Source organism: Platalea leucorodia (assembly GCF_965183815.1).
Source record: "Platalea leucorodia genome assembly, chromosome: 4".
In the NCBI taxonomy this organism is placed as follows: Eukaryota; Metazoa; Chordata; class Aves; order Pelecaniformes; family Threskiornithidae; genus Platalea; species Platalea leucorodia.
Window position 1 is genome coordinate 89607788 of NC_138826.1, and position 17314 is coordinate 89625101.

Below are 17314 nucleotides of genomic sequence, written 5' to 3' on the forward strand. Positions count from 1 at the left end.
TATTTCAAAACAGTTACTATTCATCAATGCAAACAATGCATAAATCTCCAAATTCAGGATTAAAGCTGAAAGATCCTGCTCTGCAGCAACTCAAAATGCAAAATGACATTAGGAAAACCATAAATACTTCCCAGAATATAAAGTCATGTTCGTAATTTTTGTATCTGCAACTGAAATGTAATATCTTAAGTCAACTCAGTAGAAGAACTTTGCTCGAAATTATTTCATCACAGAATCATGTAATTTATTTACTTCTCCCTTGAGAATCTGAATACAGTGGAGACCACTATTTTCCAATTTTTAAAAGCACTTTATTTTAATCTATTACATGCATTTCTAAAGTGTCTATCACTTGAGTTTCTTGGCACGCTTTAGATAATACTCACAAGTTAAAGAATAACATATTGCGCTCCCCATCCCACATCCCAAAATCTTAGCTTTTGTGGATTCCTTAACGTGAGCTACCATCTTGGGTAACCTTTGGGGGGCAATTCCACAAGCACGAAGTCTGACTGTAGGCAGTGCTATGCGATGCCCAAGAAATGTTGAGCATCTTTGTGTTCTATTGAAATAAACTGAGTTTACTTTGGAGGATAGGACACAAAACTAGAAGAAAGCCTGAATAGAAGTCTACTGTGCATTAAAGGAAGTGAAACTCGGCTGCAGTGGGATATATGCTGATAGTGAGCGCTAACGCCCAAAGCCTCTTTTATCAGTTATTGCTGAACGCAGCTCTGTGTTTGTAGCTGTGGACAGCCCCGGCTTGCTGGGGAACTCTTCTGGCATACCAGCTAGAGGTGAATCAAAGGTGAAAACCAGTAAGAGGGCTGGCTTTTCAGTCACTGGAACTTCCTCTCCAGACCCTTCAGACCCAAAACAGACACAGGACATGGTGTTTAAGGCAAACACACGCGATGCCTCTCCTCCAGCCGTCCCGAATCACGCGCAGGGCAGGCCTGGGCAGGTAAATGTCACCGCACCGAGGAGATCTTCGCAGGAATCCCAGTCCTACCCTACTCATGCACATCCCGCACGTAAAGGCGAACGGACGCGGGTGCCCCTTCCCTCCCCAAGGTCACTCCCCGCTCAGGCACACCACGCCGACTCCCAAAGCCACCCGCGGCCCGGCGGCAGCCGTTAGGCCGCAGCCGTTGGCACCGCCACCCGCGGCCACCGCCGCTCTCCTCAGCCCTGCCTCCCTCCCCCTGCAGACTCTGCCCGCCCTGCAGCGACAGCGGGGGAGGCCAGGCGGGTACGGCCGGGCGGGTACGGCCGGGTAGGCCCCGGCGCCCCCTCCAGCCCCCGCCCGCCGCCGCCGCCGCCGGGGCAGGGCCGCCCCGCAGCGCCCCCTGGGAAGGCGGGCAGCCGCGATCGACGAGCTCGGCCGCTCGACAGAGGAACCTGCTCGGCGGTGTGGGGTGCGACTGTCTCTCCCGGAAGCGCGGCGTTGCTGGGGGAGGCGGCGATGGCGGCGGCGGAGCAGCTCTACCCGCGGAGCTCCATCGAAGATGACTTCAACTATGGCACCAACGTGGCCTCAGCCAGTGTCCACATCCGCATGGGTAGGGACTGGGGAGGGGGATGAGTCAGGCCGCCCCCCGACGAGTTCCCTCCCCTTCGCCCCCCCCGCCCTTGGGGAGCGGCCCCTGCCGCCCCCCCGGCTGGGCGGTCGAGGGGGGGTCGTACCCCAGTGCCCCCAACAACCCCATCGCCTGTGGCGTTTAGCCGAATTCAGGTTCTGCGCCATATTTTAACGTTCTGGGTAAAGGCTGTGAGTGGGGAGGCAGGGCGTTAGTTAGTCCGGGTTAAGCATTGAGGGTGAAAGATCAGTGGCCGGCGAAAGACTGGATTTTATCATTTCGGTGTGCAGGGGGCAGGTCTCTTTGTCAGAGGGGTTAAACTCGTATAGATTCAGACTTCATTTTCCACAGAGTGATGCATTTGGAAGCCCAAACAAGATACATAAGATGTAGAAAAACTAAAATTGGTGCCCACAATTACAGTAGTTTAACCAGGAGACTGAGGGATTTGGATTTCTTCTGTGAGGTGTTAAAATATTGTCTCTTCTGCTGAAGTGTTTGCGTGCTATGGGTCATATTAGTGGCCATGAACTATTGCTTTGCTGTTAATACGCAGGTCTCAAATGCATTGAATGCTCTTGTAGAAGGTGTCTAATCAGTAATCCTTGCTGAAATAGTTATAGTGGTTTTGGATACATCTTGGAATAAAAACAGCTGCGTGCTGTGAATTTTTTGTTAGATATTTCTGATATACAGGAGACATCTTCCTATAAAAATACAGTTTTATCTTGTTTGGAAAATAAAGGGCACCATAGAAAATATGAAAGAGGGATTGCCATTAGCAAAATTGCTGCTGCATTTAGTAATGTGAGGAGAAAGCTATGCTAGCTAGCAGGCTACTTCTAGGTTTGTTCAGTTTATTACAACAAAGTAGGCCCCAGTCCCTCATGGCTTACAAGTATATTTAACTTTACCTGCTGCAAGCAGGTAATTCAGTTTCTCATAATATGTGCTCTTAAACTTGTTTAGGCTGTGCTATTAAAGACTGAATTGATTTTCACTGTAAGCTTACTCTTCCTTTCAGAGCATTTTGCCTAATGGACTTGGTCTCCTTCCATTCAGAACAGAGAATATCTGTATGAGATATTTGTATGTCCTGAACCACTTTTCACTCTTCATAATTCTAGAATTATGAAGCCTGTTAGCTTAATTCTGGGATTTTTTTTATTTTTTTCTAGCAGTTTGTAGGAATCCATTCAGTACAATGTAAGTTGCAAATGATGATAAATGATACCTAACGTGGCAGAAGGTCAATGAAATAGATATTACTGTAAAAGTTTTTCCTTTTTAAACTTTTATGGCTGTTTCTGTCTCCCACAGAACTTCCAAGTTCATCTTTCTTCATTTAGGTCCATTAGATACTAGTAACATGATGGAGAAGGTATACTGTTAGTAATTTCTTGGTGAGATTAGGTGCATGTAGTTTTTAAAACGGTCTGAAGTAAATTCCTTGCAAATGATTTTTTTATTTCTTTTGTCATTGTTGTTATTGTTTAAATAATGATGTCCAGGAATAAATGTAATTTTGCTGGAATGCTGTGTCAGTTTTTTAAGGAAAAATGGCTTCTTACCACTTTGCTCTGTGCTTTTTCACGGAATGAAAGATTTCTAATGGTTCCTTACCAAACAGAAAGCTTGTATCTGATTTACTGTTGAACTTTGTAAGTGTCACTCAAAAGTGATTTCATTTTTATTTTCCTTATTCCAGCTTTTCTACGGAAAGTCTACAGCATTCTTTCCGTTCAAGTTCTTTTGACTACAGTCACATCTGCCATTTTTCTGTACTCTACTGGAGTGCAGGCATTTGTTCATGAAAGGTAAATACTCAAATGAAATGGGGCTGTTTATCCTATGTTAAGTGTAGTTTATGTAGTTTGTCGCTCTGGAACGCTTCAGTATTCCTAATAATTTTTATACCCTGTGTTTTGATCCTGTAATAGAAATTTTGTAACCTGATTAGGAAATACTTTTCTGACATTTTTGTCCTTAGCTTATTATTAAAATGTATTTGTATTACTATCATTAAAGTTTATTTTAATCAAGACTTTATTAATAGTGCTTATTTTAATATTTATATATGAAAACCTATACATCAGTTGCAGAACATCTCAATTATTGACATTTCTTGTTTTATGGTCTGAGTATATGCTTTTAGAATATGTTTGGAATGATGTTGTTTATAGGTACCTGTTCCAAAAAGCTGAATCATGTCTTGCTCCCTCCCCCATTTCTTTTGTTTTTTTTTCCTGAAAACTAGGCTGCTAAAATTCCTGTGGGCTTGCTTCTTTTTGCCTCTCAGATTTTCATGAGAAAAAAACAAGTCTCAAAAACCAAACTGTGGTGAAAGGGCAGGGAAAAAGAAAAACTGGGGAAAGGAGGAGAGCACTGAGTCCAGTTTCTGTTTTCCCCCAAGTGCGCTTGCAGACTTTGCTTTTACTTTCACTTCAAAGCCCAAAGAAAAAAGGAGCATCAAACACTACATGAAAGTTTCAGTATAAGCTATAGTGTGTAAAACAGAGACTGTAAAACTACAGTTTTCTACTTAAATATGATAATTTAAAATCATCCTGCTCCCTTAGAACTGTTGGGATTTTGTGTTTGATTTTGGTCCAGATTTTGCTTGGAGGGCTGCTTGAATGATTTAATTATAGCGATACTTACTGGTCAGTCCTGATTTTCTTTGGTGCAGTTAATGCCCATGTTTGTTGCATTCAGGTGCTTATAAAAAACAGTTCCCTGAATGTGGAGTTCTTAATAGGCAAAATATTACATATACTTTAATACTGTTAGTCTAGTACAGATGGATTTTCCTCTTCATACGGGTTCATCTCCAGGTGATGGACTCCTGGGCAATCTTCAGCTTCAGTATGAAAAAATTGTCTTTACTTGTGACTGTACTGTTTTTAACTGATTATCTGTGGTGGTATGTTTTAGAGCAGTTTTATTGTAAAACTTGCGTTACATTTACGTTGGATATACAGAGCAGTATCTTTATCTAGGTGATCACTTAAAAACTTGGGTTTATATAAACTGTTTTTTAGTCTTCCAGATACTTTATTTTAATTTTGATGACTTTTTTGTATGAAACTTTGCAGGCCTGCCTTGCTTGTGATATCTGTGTTTGGATCTTTGGCTATAATCGTGGCACTGACCCTCTACAGACACCAGCATCCTGTTAATTTGTACCTGCTTTTTGGATTTGTAAGTATTGATATAAATTCAATTTTAATAGTCCCTAGAATATCTTTCATTGTGATGGACTCCTTGGAACAATCTAGTGGTGGCTATACACTTACGAAGTTCTGTGTTATTTTTAGGAGGTTCTATCCACAGGTTGTTCCTAGATGGCCTCTACATCTCCTCGTGGTGCTTAGGGCCGTGGTTTAGTGGTGGACTTGGCAGTGCTAGGTTAATGGTTGGACTCAATGATCTTAAAGGTCTTTTCCAACCTAAACGATTCTATGATTCTACTTCAGGTTTCTTCCAGCATCTTTTTAGGAAGAGTGTTAGAACTTAGAATCAGGTTGAGCAAATTTGTTTTTTCGTGTGTGTCTATAAATATATTTATCTGCTCTCATTGTTCTGTTGATGTCAGTGATTTTCCTATGAAACTGCTCAGTAGGAAAGAAGGAGGCATTTCTGTTACCTTATTTTATGGACAACCTCTAGCAGAGACCCAAATGCGACCAGCCATATGTGTTTATTTCATTAATTGTTTTCTTTTTGATGCTAAATTCTGAGCATGTTTCCAACACAGGTAGGTCAATCAGGGCTGTTCTCAAATCTCAGTCTCCTGCCTGATGTCGCAGATTTGTAAATTTGGGATAACTGTTGCTCTTGGATATTTTGGATTATGTAGCAAATCAGTCTTCTGAAAAGAAGTCACAGTAGCACCATTGGAATCTGATGTTTTAGGAGTTGCCTAAATTTTATTTGTGATACAATGGGAAGACAGCTTTGCTGTGGAAGTAAATAGACTGTTTAAATCGTAATGCAGTTATTTGCTTCCTGACTTCAGAACTCTTGCAGGAGAGCAAAATGTTCAAAAACTTCAAAAAGTGCAGCTGTAACAAGGAGTGATGTAATAGTTTGGCCAAATGTGGTGTGGGAGTTTGTGGTATGACAGTTTAAGTATTACATTGTGTAGGAATAGGAGGATTCAAATCTGTGTGTGATAAATTGGTTTAAACAAAATATGGGTTAAATATTCTGTTATTTCTGACCTCTTGGTTCATGCCATAGATACTTTTCTCATCTTTTATTGTAATGAAACTTAATTTTATGTTACCTTTTAGAAAAACTTAGGGCCTATACTAGCCTTCAGCCCAGACATCAATAATATGTTTGATTTTAAGGTAGCTGTTTCAAAAGAAGGACAAGTGGGAAAAGGAAATTGATGCAGATGCTTAGCTGTCTAATGAGATATTAAGAGTGTTGGATGAAGGTATTTCAAATATTGAAAAGTATGCAAAAAGCTGAAAACAGTTCATTTCTAATAGCAGCTCTGAGAAATTTTATAGCCCCTTGAATAGTTTATAAGAAGTGTGATAAGAATGCTGTGTGCTTTCAGTAGAAAACCTAAATGGCATTTTTCTATAGGGGCAGTCTCTCATTCATTTTCAGTTTATGTTGTATGATTTTTATGTAACACAACAACTTCCAGCACAGTAAGACAGTATGAATGCCGTTTTCTTGCTGAAAATTAAACATGTTTTCATATACAAAAATTTAACAAGAGAGCTAATGTAATGCATGCTGGGATTATGTAGCAGAATGGGGCTCATTGCATGTGAAGTCTCTGTGTGTTTTGTGGGTTTTTTGTCCTTGTAATTTTTTGGTTTTACTTTTTGTAGACCCTGCTGGAAGCACTGACAGTTGCCATTACAGGTAAATGGTAGCCATCCTATTGTCTGATTCCTTAAAGAAATTGGAAAAGGAATCCAATATGTTGTACTAATTACCATGTGAGATTCCTAGATGTGACTAAAGTGATAATAAATCCCCTGTTTGAAAATTTTAATGACAGTGATATGAGTTTAGCAAAAAACAGGGAATCAAGGGAGAAAACTGGATTTTGATGCAGAACTGAAACTGTATAAACCTGAAGTGAGCAATGAGTTGTGCCATCTGTTCCTTCAGTATAGCTTGCAATGCTCTTTCCTATGAGGCAGCTCTCAGCAGAGCTGATCTGCAAGTGAAATAACCTTGTCTTCCCATGTCTGTTTCCTCCAAGGGAATTACTTTGAGTTTGGAGAGTTCTGTACTTGGTTATCAGGGTTGAGATGGGGCAGCGTGCGGAGAAGTCATGGCATCACCTTGCACTGTAGCTTCCAGCATAAGATGAAACCTCTTCATTGTGGCTTATGATCTCCTGCAAAAAAAAAAAGTCATTTGGGGAAAGGAAAGCTTAAGGAGGAAGGAGGGAAGAAAAAGGTTCCACTCGTTTCTCTTATCTTTCCCCTCCTACCCTGTAATCAAAACTTTCATGAGCCTTTACAAAGGACTGTGTTGTGATTTTTTTTTTTTTCTTGTTTCAGTATTATGAAAAATTCATATAGCTTTTTCCTTAAGATCTCACGTATCTAGGCTTAAAATACTTCTTATTTTCTTTTTGTATTTTATTTTTTTAAGTTATTTTTTATTGCGAGTAAGGGAAGATCTGTTATCTCCATTTAAGAAGCTACAGCCATACTACAAATGTCAAACTTAGCTAGTGCAAGGGTCTGTGAGTCCTATGGTCATGATTTTGAAGTACAAAGACAAGTTCACACATAATTTACTTTTATTTGTTCACAGTTAAGATTTTTTTTTTTCCTGTCTGTGAAAGTTTAAACTTCTGTTTCCTCAAAAGATAACTTAGGAAATCCATAGTGTAGTGCTCTTTAAATGACAGTTTACTTTTTCTGTTTATAGTGAGTTTCTATGATGTGTCCATCGTCTTACAAGCCTTTATTCTTACTACTGCTGTATTTCTTGGACTGACTGCATATACCTTGCAGTCAAAGAGAGACTTCAGCAAATTTGGAGCAGGGTATGTTGTCATATTGATGATTTTTTGTTGTTGTTGTTAAGCTAGTTTTTCCTGTTTTTAAAGCAAGCTTTGCAGATATAATAATGAATACAGGTCAACAGAACCTGCTTCAAGGGAATGGTGAGGGGGTTATTTGTCTTAAATTATTAATTTTATGCAGTTCTGCTTTCTTGGTAAGAAATTCTTTCCTGTGATTATGATTCTTAAAACCATAGTATTACACTAGAAAACTAGTTTACCTGGCTTTTTCACTGGGACGGAAGGGAGCTGCTTCAAATATTTTTAAAAAAGTAAATTTAGGACATAACTTTTCCCAGCTTTATAAAACCCAGTTTTCCTGCTGATACCAATGAGCGGTTGGCATATAAGAATTATGGACGCTTACCTATCAAATATATCGTGAGGAGGTTTTATAGGAAGGGAAGAGATTTTAAGTAAAATTTAAAAGAAAATACATTATTGCTCACAGGTTTTGTTTTGGTTTGGTTTTTTTTCAGCCTCTTTGCTTGTTTGTGGATTTTAATCTTCTCGGGTTTCTTGAGGGTAAGATACCTTGTGTTCAAGGTTAAAAAATATTCTTTAATATAAATCTAACTTCTGGTATAACAAAAACGTTTTGTACAGTCCAATATAGCTTAATGAAAGAAAATTCCTAACCAGATCCATTACTGTTGTAGATCATGCCAATGATCTTTTAATCATTCATTTCCAATTCAGATTTTTGTTGGATGCTGTTCTTGCTGATGTAAAAGTGGTACTTGTGTTGATGAACAAAATTTGTCAGTCAAGATCCACTACTTGATTGAGAGAATGGGAAGGAGATTTGGGTTTTAATTGTATTTTGTTTTTCTAATTTTTCTGTTGTTGTTAATATTGTGGAGACCAGAGCTTCCTTAAGTGGAGGCACTTTTATTCAGTTAAAGTGATTGTGTGACTAGGGACCATATGAAAGAAGGACACTGAAATGTCATCGTAATATTGTATTTGTGTGTACATAACAGTAAAAAGACAGTGTTTTAAGTGTGGCGTATCATTATGCAGATGTTTTAATATTAAAAAGAAAATTAAATTTACAAATTTTTTTTCATGTTTCATTTGCCTCCAGCTGTTTTTCTACAGTGAGACAATAGAGTTGGTGTTCGCTGCTGCCGGAGCTCTTCTGTTTTGTGGGTTTATTATTTATGACACTCACTTGCTGATGCACAAATTGTCCCCTGAAGAGTACATACTGGCTGCAATCAATCTCTACTTGGACATCATCAATCTGTTCTTACACCTGCTGCGTTTACTGGAAGCATTTAATAAAAAATAGTCAAAAGTAGTGTGGTTTGACTATAGCATATATAAAGTTAAGTACTTAAATAATGTTTGGATGATCTACAAACTGTGTAGTTCTGTCTTCTAGAGACTGAATCTTTATTACTTTTTCATTCCATGAATATTGATCCCTCCTTAGGAAAAAAAAGGGCTTTTTATGTAGCTAAAGTTCTTCTCTAGAGTACATGTTTTATGTAGTTAACATGCTGTCATCATTTCAGTCACTTTTTTAATCACTTAATTTGCACTTGACATAATTCACAATTAAAACGTTTGCCAACTTCTGATTGCTCTAGGGCAAGCCTCTCTGCTATTCTGTAGCTGCTGGAAATGTTTCCTTTCGGATTATAAGCATGTGTACTGCATAAGAGTAGCCTGAGTTTATCATTGTGCAATGTTTTACTAAGCTAAAATCTTTTCTAGTTTTTGTTTGGTAAAATGGAATGCTGTCTCTAACAGAGATATTCTGTTCTTGTTCAGGGCTGTCAGATTATTATGTATGCTGGGAGGGTATTAAAACAATTAAAGGGAATGTCCTTCGCTTAAGTATTATTTATTGCCTATCTTTCAGTGTTCTGAAAAAGCATTTGGAGATGGATTCTGGCATTTTATCAGCTTGTGTATATTAAGGTTGTTTGTCTAAAAAGGTTGGTTGTTACTAAAAATGGGAAGACCTTCAGTCTGTTCTTGCAGCTGAGACTGGAGACCTTCGGGGCGCTGGGAGCGAGCACTGTAAGCCCCTGCTGGACAAGCAAGCGCCCGCCAACGGGGGACAGGCGCCGCCACAGCCGCTGCTTTCCAAGCTGCTGAAATCCTGGAGTGGCAGGCAGGGTAAAAACAATTTTGAAAGGCTTTCTTACTTCATATTCGGTGTTGAAGTGTCGTTGCCGCTCGCCTGTCCTGTCGGCGAGAGGTTAGCGAGAAGGCGACGCAGTGCTTGGGACACGTCCCGTGTCCTACCGCAAGCGGGGACGGCGTCTGCTGTCCCTGCTGGAACGTGACTGAGGCGATTGAATTCGGCTGCGAATCGTTTGGAGCAAGTGTGATGATTTCTCTCGTCGGCCTTAGGGTTTCACAAAGAAATGCGTGGCAGTAACGCCAAATAAAAACTTCGCTTTGTTCCTCGTGATGAAACGCGTGGTTATTTTTCCCTCCACCCCCGCCGCCCTCTGACGCCTCGCTGCTCCGCCTCGGCCCACGGCGCAAGCGTGAGGTAGGAGGGGGGCGGGACCCGGCGGGAGAGTTACGGTAACGTATGGGAGCGGCGGTGGCGGCGCGCTGGCTCGGAGAGTTACGGTAGGAGCCGCCGTGCGGCGGGGCGCGGCGTGTCAGCCTGCGCATGCGCGCAGAGGGAGCGCGGCCTAGCGCGAGGGCGGGCGGCGGGCCTCGTGCGCGGCCGGGGTGAGCGGGGGGAAGGGGGGACCCGTGCCCGCGCGCCGCACGGCCGTTGGGGGGGCGGCAGCCGAGGTAATGGCGCCCGCCCCGCCGTAACGGCTCCTCTGCCCTGCGCTCGCCTCGCCCTCACTGTTTCCCTCTTCCCTCCCCTCAGGAGATGGCGAAGAGCCTGAGGAGCAAATGGAAGAGGAAGATGCGGGCGGAGAAGAGGAAGAAGAACGCGCCCAAGGAGCTGGAGAGGCTGAAGAAAATCCTGGGAACCAACGCGGATGTCGTCATGGAGGAGGTCAAGGAGGTGGCGACCGTCCTGCCCGCCAAGAAAGTCCTGGAGCAGGGGGGTGAGTCGGGCTCTCGCTGGGCGCTGCGGGAGTTACGGGGAGGGCCCGGCTGGCAAACCGGACCGGGGCCCAGGGAGGCCGGGGCGCCCGCGCCGGCTGCCCCGCCGCCCTGGCTGGCCCAACGCCTGCCTTTTGGGTGCCCGGCCGTCTTTTCCTCCCGCCCCCCCCGCCCCGTCACGTTTCTAGCGTGTCGTTCACGATACCGGTTCTTCTGTTGCAACCGCCCAAGTGCACGGACGTTCTGCGGCATATTTATTATTGTGCCTGTGACTTTCACAGTCCTGATCAGGCTTAGGATTATTACAGGTTGAGAATAGAGAGTTGGAAAACCAAATCTTTGTCTTTTAAAGCCAAAGAGTGCTATTAAATCATTGAATCTGGTCATTTCACAACATATTCTATATTCCATCCGGTCACTTGTGGAACAAGCTTATTAACATTTGATTTAAAGTATGTGGTATCTTATGGAGAGATATCTCTTTGTGAAAACATCAGGTGAGTGAGGATTCATCACTTAGCAGTTGTTCCAATCACAGCGTTATAGTTGCTGTTAAACTGGCGATAGGATATAATTTCCCTCCTAGTTTAAGGAGGACACTATGCAGATAAAAGTTGGACCTAAATCTGGAGTAATATTGTAGAGATTTTATCAAGGATAGAGTGATTTTTTTTTTTCCCCTTTTTAAATGTACTGTCTCAAGGTAGGGGTAGTAGGGACCCTGCTTTTGTATGCTAATTAATGCTGCATTGCACATGGTGTGGGCGTGAGTGGTATCAATTCCTCTTCCATCATCCATCTTCCTCTCTGTTCCTTGAATAGGATGTAATTTGTAAAGGAAGTAACCCGGGAGGTGGAAGCAGAGGTTTTAAATAGCTGCATACTGGAGAGGAGTCAGAAAGACACCTTCTCTTTCCAGAACTGCAGTCCAAACTAAATCGTAGTCCTTTTTGCTTCTCCAATTTATTCCACTTAAGCTGTTATGATATTGCTGATGTGAGCTTTTTATGTGGCATGCAGAAGTCTCTTGAGACACCACAGTGGGGATATAGAATAATGGTAGTAATCACTGTCAGTCACGCAGCCAGTTTTGTCAGTGTTTCAGAAATTAGGAAAGACAGGGAAGTGTTGCGAGGTTAAATAGCAGAGCCTGTAAACTATATTGCAAATGGAAATAGAATGCTATGTAAAAATACTTGCCCAATTAAGGGTAGCTTGGAGTATAATTTGTAATTTTATCCGTGGTTCTGATTTGTAGCATAAACCAGATGTAAAAGTTGTTCTTTATGGGATTGTTAGAATGAACTTCCAAAATGTTTTGGAACATTGTCAGCCTTCTCGTACTGATGCTGAAGCTGGAGGAAACGTTGTTGTCTTAAACCTAGTTTCTGAAGCAAATGCCTGCCTATCTCTCATTCCTGCACCACCTTCCAAGTCTGCTGGCAACTTTTCTACAAGTGGACAATTTTGCTTTGCCTTTGTAGAGAGATAGCAGCCTCAGAAATACCTAAGAGTGTATATATTTCACAAAACAACTACAGGTTTTGTGAAAATAATGGTGTCTTCTTTGAGAGGACTTTTCAGCACTAACTCTTTGTGGACACAAGGGAGTTCACATTGCTAAATGTTACAAGGACTGAAGTAGATGAAAACTTCATCCGGAATATGCACTTTCCATAGATAGGTGAATAATTTTCCAGCCTAAGAAAGCATATAGGTGTTTATTAGGGACATTTTCCTGTGTTACTTTAAGGTATTTTCACAGCACACTGTGGAATATTTTTTTTTTCCCCCAGTTTTTGCTGTAGGAAAAAAATAATGGAAGGTCTGGCTAGCCTTTGGTCAAAAATGGTTTTGTAGCTGTTTTTGAAAAATATGTGCATGCTCACAAAGTTTTAAGATAATCATATCGATAACCTACTTTTATAGCTTTTTTTCCCTTCGTCCTTTTCTCTTTGTCTTTAACCCCTTTGATGGGTTTTCTTTATGTCCTTGGACCACTTCTGTTCAGTAGGTTTCTTCCTGGTACTGATTCCTACAGCATCCTTCAGATTGCAAAGTACGATGAAAACGCTGTGCTATGTGAACAACTGGTATTTTTTGTCCATGAGTATTTCTTCATTTAGTTAAGTGACACTTACTAATAAGTGACACTTACTGTGGATGTGCTTTTTTGCAGTCAAAATTCGTGTAACAGATTAACCTCTATCATATGATAGGAAGGAATCAGAGAAGAAGCTTATGTATACAGAGTTAGTTTTCTTGGGGTGTTGGGTTTTTTTTGTGTTGTGCTGTTGGAGGCCATCTCTCCTTCTGTGACATTTGGGAAAAAATGTTGTGTTTCTCTGATGTCTCAGGAGGTTTCTGGAGCTGGGACTTCTTTTGCTGCCTGTCCCTGCTGGATCAGCCTTTGGTTGTGCCAGCAGCAGACAGTAAGCCCCCGTGCTGATTCTCTACTGACTGCCAGTATTCATATCCCAACTTTAGGGCTCCCTAAGCACATCTCTGTGGTGCAGATCCTTGTGGACTATCAGCATGCTTCAACTGTTGAAGCAACATGTTGGCCTTTTCCTCGTGAACTTTGTCTTCCAACACCAGACGGGCATAACATAAAAAACTTGTTTTTTCCTCTCTGTAAAAACTCGTGATAAAGCTTTTAGAGTTACACATTGATGGTTTGGAAACAAGGTTGAAATTAAATAGTAGAGCACAGTTCAAATCTGTACTTAACAAGGTGTTCCTCTAGTAGCCTTGTTGTCTCACCGAGACATGACGTTCGTGTGGTGTTAGCTAGCTGGGGACACTGTTCTTGGGAGTGACCATGTCGCAGGCAGTCTTCCTGGTCCTGGAGACTAATCCTCTGTTTCTGTCTCTACATACATTAGACTTGACCTCATGCTCACTTTTTGAGGCAAATGTAGCATCACTGGCTCATGCTTTGTACTGTCGTCATATTTCAGCTTTTCTCTTTATTCTTTTCTTTACCTGTCTTCATCCTCCACTCAATTTAATTTTTTAGAACAGATCTTAAACATTACATCATAAAAAGTATTTAATTGTGCATATGTTTCAGTAAGCCTATGGCTTCCTGTATGGTTGCAGCTTTTGATGGAGACCACACACAATGAGACACCGTATTAGAACAGATGGCAGACTAAAGAATAAGGTGCTTTGCCCAGACATGGGCCTTCAGGGAAAATTCTGCAGGTTTACTATCAGCTGTTGAAGTTCCTGGCTTGCAGTTGTATTGGTTTGGAAAGCGCTTTCAGTGTATAAAGCCTTCAGCTCTCTACGTACAAATACTGTTGTGTCTAGGCATATTTTTAGCATTTTTGGGAATCTAGTAACAAAATAGCTTCTGTGAAGCCAATTCATGTATTTTACTCACTATAAATACCTTTCTTTTTCAGATGACTGCAAAATGGACATAGATAATAAACGAAACAAAAAAACTCTTCTAGACCAGCATGGACAGTACCCGATATGGATGAATTCCAGGCAGAGAAAGAAGCTTAAGGCACAGCGTGTTAAAGGGAAAAAAAAACCAAAATTGGCCAAAGGTCTAGCTTGGTAAAACAGGAGTTTTGTAAGATCATGAATATTTTACTTGCAAAATAAATATCCCAAATAAGTACATGATAATTTTGTGCTTGGCCAGCAAGTATAATTTATTGTGTTGCATGAACTTTTGAAGAGACTGTTAGGCCAGCAAATGATGAAAGCAATATCAACTTGGTGTCTGCTGAACTTATACAAAAAGCAAGCTGAGTGCCTTTGAATAGACTTAAGTGTCTGTGGTTATCTGTTTTCTTGAGGGGGGAGGGTCTTCATCTTTTGTATTGTGAACACTGAAAATGCTAAAGGAAATCCTAAAAATAATGAAACTGTAAACGTCTTTTGTACTGTGGTCTTTGTCAAGGTAATTTGTCTTTTAGTAAATTCAACCAAAGGATTCTGTAAACTCACCATATCCTTTAAATTTTTCTGTAAAATTACTTTTGTTACACTGATTTGTGTTGCTTTTAACATCTGGTAATTAATGAAAACGGGCTTTTAAGATGTAACTGAAATCAACACCGAGGCTTCATGAAACTTCTATAAGTAAAAAGACAAAGTGCCAGTCTGACTTTAATTCGCAAAGAGAAATCTGTTGGAAGAAAGAAGTACTTCCCTGCTGTCTGCAACTGAAATATTGTAGGAACTAAATAACTGAAAGTAAAACTGATTCTTTTATTATTAATATGAGAGAATGCAAATGTACAGATTGGAAATAAAACAGTTTTATTTAAGCCATTTTCCAAGTTTTAGTAAAGTAAATGAGAATTTACTTTTCCATATGTATTTTCAGTAGCCTTTTATTCCTCTTAAAATGGTACTCATCTATCATGCTTTACAATGTGGGCATAGGATAAAATATTGCATGACTGCGTAACAGATGCCATTTATATGTGATTAGCTACAGTTGGTTGCATATTACTCGGCAATAAGATGTGATGACAGATGCAAGAATTAGTTGCCCTGAAAGCTTGTGTTTTTAAAATGTCTCTCATTTCAAGGATGGAAATAATTACGGTACCAGTCCTGCAGTGTGTTGCCTGTTGAAGTACCATTCATCGATACAGAGCGTAACCTTTGTCCAGCTTCATCAGAGACGGGATCCGAGTTCTGTAATTGCCCACAAATTGTGATGTGTGTCTGTTGTGATAACTTGGGCATAGGAAATAGGATTTATTCTTTTAAAAGTAATTACACTAGCTTATACTGTGCTAAAATCCACAAAGAAGAACTCAACCTGATAGAAAATTTAGTTTTTCTGGAAAAATACAGGGGAGTTGTTTATTATTATTGTTAAGGGGAAAATGTTCTGTTGCTCAGGTAAAGAACTACAGAGTTCTTGGAGGAAATACCAATGCATCTTCTGTTTTCACATACATTGACAGTTAATGAGACTTGGTAAGATCTATAGATCAAAGTTTACCAAATTATATGCCATTAATAACTTTGTAGTTTAAAAATATTTCCATTAAGTTGATAATACCCCTGCTGGAAAACAGATGCTGCTCTCAATTAATTTTTCTGTTTTATTAGATAAATGGCTCTAGATTTCAGTGTCAAATACGCTAGCATTTAGATTAGTATTTTAAAATTGATTAATATGGAGGAAAGTGTTCTTTAAGGTTCATAATTATGTTTATTCAGAAATTAAATGGAATGAACAGTCAGTTTATATTTCTTTACTATTTTAATGACATAGACTATATTTTGCTTACTGTCTGCTTTGGGGAGTTGTGGAGGGGAGCTTCTTGGGTTTAAGTGCCAACAGTTTGGGTTTTTTCTGTAGAGTAAGAACAGTGCCATTTTTGACATCCTTGTTTGTAAATTGGATTACTTCCAAGCAGCTGCTGGTGGGAAAGCAGACTGCTTTTCCTGAGGGGAGATAATCAAACTGGCCAAGTACTCTGTTTGAGTGTACGGCTTCACAGTCAGTTTCTTTTCATTCTTCAGGTGCGCAGCCATACTCTGTCTCTCATCTTAGTCAAGGCTGCCACCGCTGTACTTGCCTTCTCCTCTCCTCTTCGGAGTTGTTCCAGTTCTGCCTCTGCCCCTTCCTCTCTAAGAGAAAATGATCTGCACAACTGAATACTCTTTCTTATTTCTGCTTTTATGAGCTAGCTCTGAGCTTTGTTGCACAAATTTATTAGCCTGCTGCTTTTGTGACCAGATTAGGGATTTGAATCTCAAATGAGAGACAGGAGACACTGCACTGATCTTTTATTTAGCAGTTTTATCTACCGGCTGACACGATACTGGCTGTGTGAGGTATTTCTTTCGTGGTGTCCAGGATAAAGTCAAACAGGTTCACTGAAACTACAGATATTTTAAGACATCCTGTTTAATTTTTGAGCTGCAACAGCGGATGGGAAAGGAATAAACCCCAGCCTTTACATGAAGGCAGCCCTTAGTCGAGTACCGATCAGCTCACTCAGGTGCGGCAGCCCTCTCTCCGGGCCAGGAAGGATTTTGAGAGCCCGGTTGGGTGGGATCTGTAGTCCAGGCTGAAGGCTCGCGCGTAGGCAGACAGCAGGAACCTGGCTAAATGTGCAGCACGGATGTAACCTCGGAGGTTGAGTCACAGATGCAGCAGGGAAGCTTTCCCTTCTAGGATTTCAGCATATACTATATATGGATATTGTAATTTTGTGTTTGGAATTTGCTTTAGATCTGCTTTGAGCAGCTATTTTTGAATGTGAATACTACCTTTTTAGTCACTGAATATTCGATTTACATCGCTGAATCTGAACCACATTCTTTTTGATCAGTTGGTGAAAAAAATCATTCTTGTTTCTTTACAATAGAAGGTGAATTTAAACATACTAGGTTTTGGCTGAAATACATGTTTTTAAAGCCCGTAGAGGGATTTCCAAAGAAGTAAGCTATCTGCCTCTAAACAACATGCTAATTATATCATAATTTGTGATCTTTATCTAACTTTTTTTTTTAAAGTTGTGATGGGGGAGAAGAGTTTGCAGTTGATTAAACAAACCGATGGAAGTCTAAAATGGTACAGCTGAAATGGCATCGGCAGAGGTGGCTGTTTTTTGAGTAACTGTGCTATTATGAAACTGCTTTGCTTAAACTTTCTACTACTGTAACT

The 17314-nt window shown here is 40.6% G+C and overlaps 2 protein-coding genes across 3 annotated transcripts; both read left to right on the forward strand.

Moving 5' to 3' along the window:
* The first annotated feature begins 1365 nt into the window (after window positions 1–1365).
* TMBIM4 (transmembrane BAX inhibitor motif containing 4) lies at window positions 1366–10159 on the forward strand. 2 transcript variants are annotated; one of them, XM_082310517.1, is made up of 7 exons: window positions 1367–1562; window positions 3289–3397; window positions 4676–4781; window positions 6434–6467; window positions 7494–7611; window positions 8109–8154; window positions 8717–10159. In XM_082310517.1, exons 1-7 carry the CDS (start codon window positions 1466–1468, stop codon window positions 8921–8923), a joined length of 717 nt encoding a protein of 238 aa, XP_082166643.1. In that variant the 5' UTR covers window positions 1367–1465; the 3' UTR covers window positions 8924–10159. The 2 variants fall into 2 exon arrangements, with proteins under 2 accessions (XP_082166644.1, XP_082166643.1); XM_082310518.1 differs by lacking the exon at window positions 8109–8154 and having other exon boundaries at window positions 1366–1562; window positions 8717–8893.
* A 91-nt stretch (window positions 10160–10250) lies between these two features.
* On the forward strand, window positions 10251–14952 carry LLPH (LLP homolog, long-term synaptic facilitation factor). The gene is made up of 3 exons (XM_082310520.1): window positions 10251–10329; window positions 10478–10661; window positions 14070–14952. Exons 2-3 carry the CDS (start codon window positions 10481–10483, stop codon window positions 14231–14233), a joined length of 345 nt encoding a protein of 114 aa, XP_082166646.1. The 5' UTR covers window positions 10251–10329; window positions 10478–10480; the 3' UTR covers window positions 14234–14952.
* Window positions 14953–17314: the final 2362 nt, after the last annotated feature.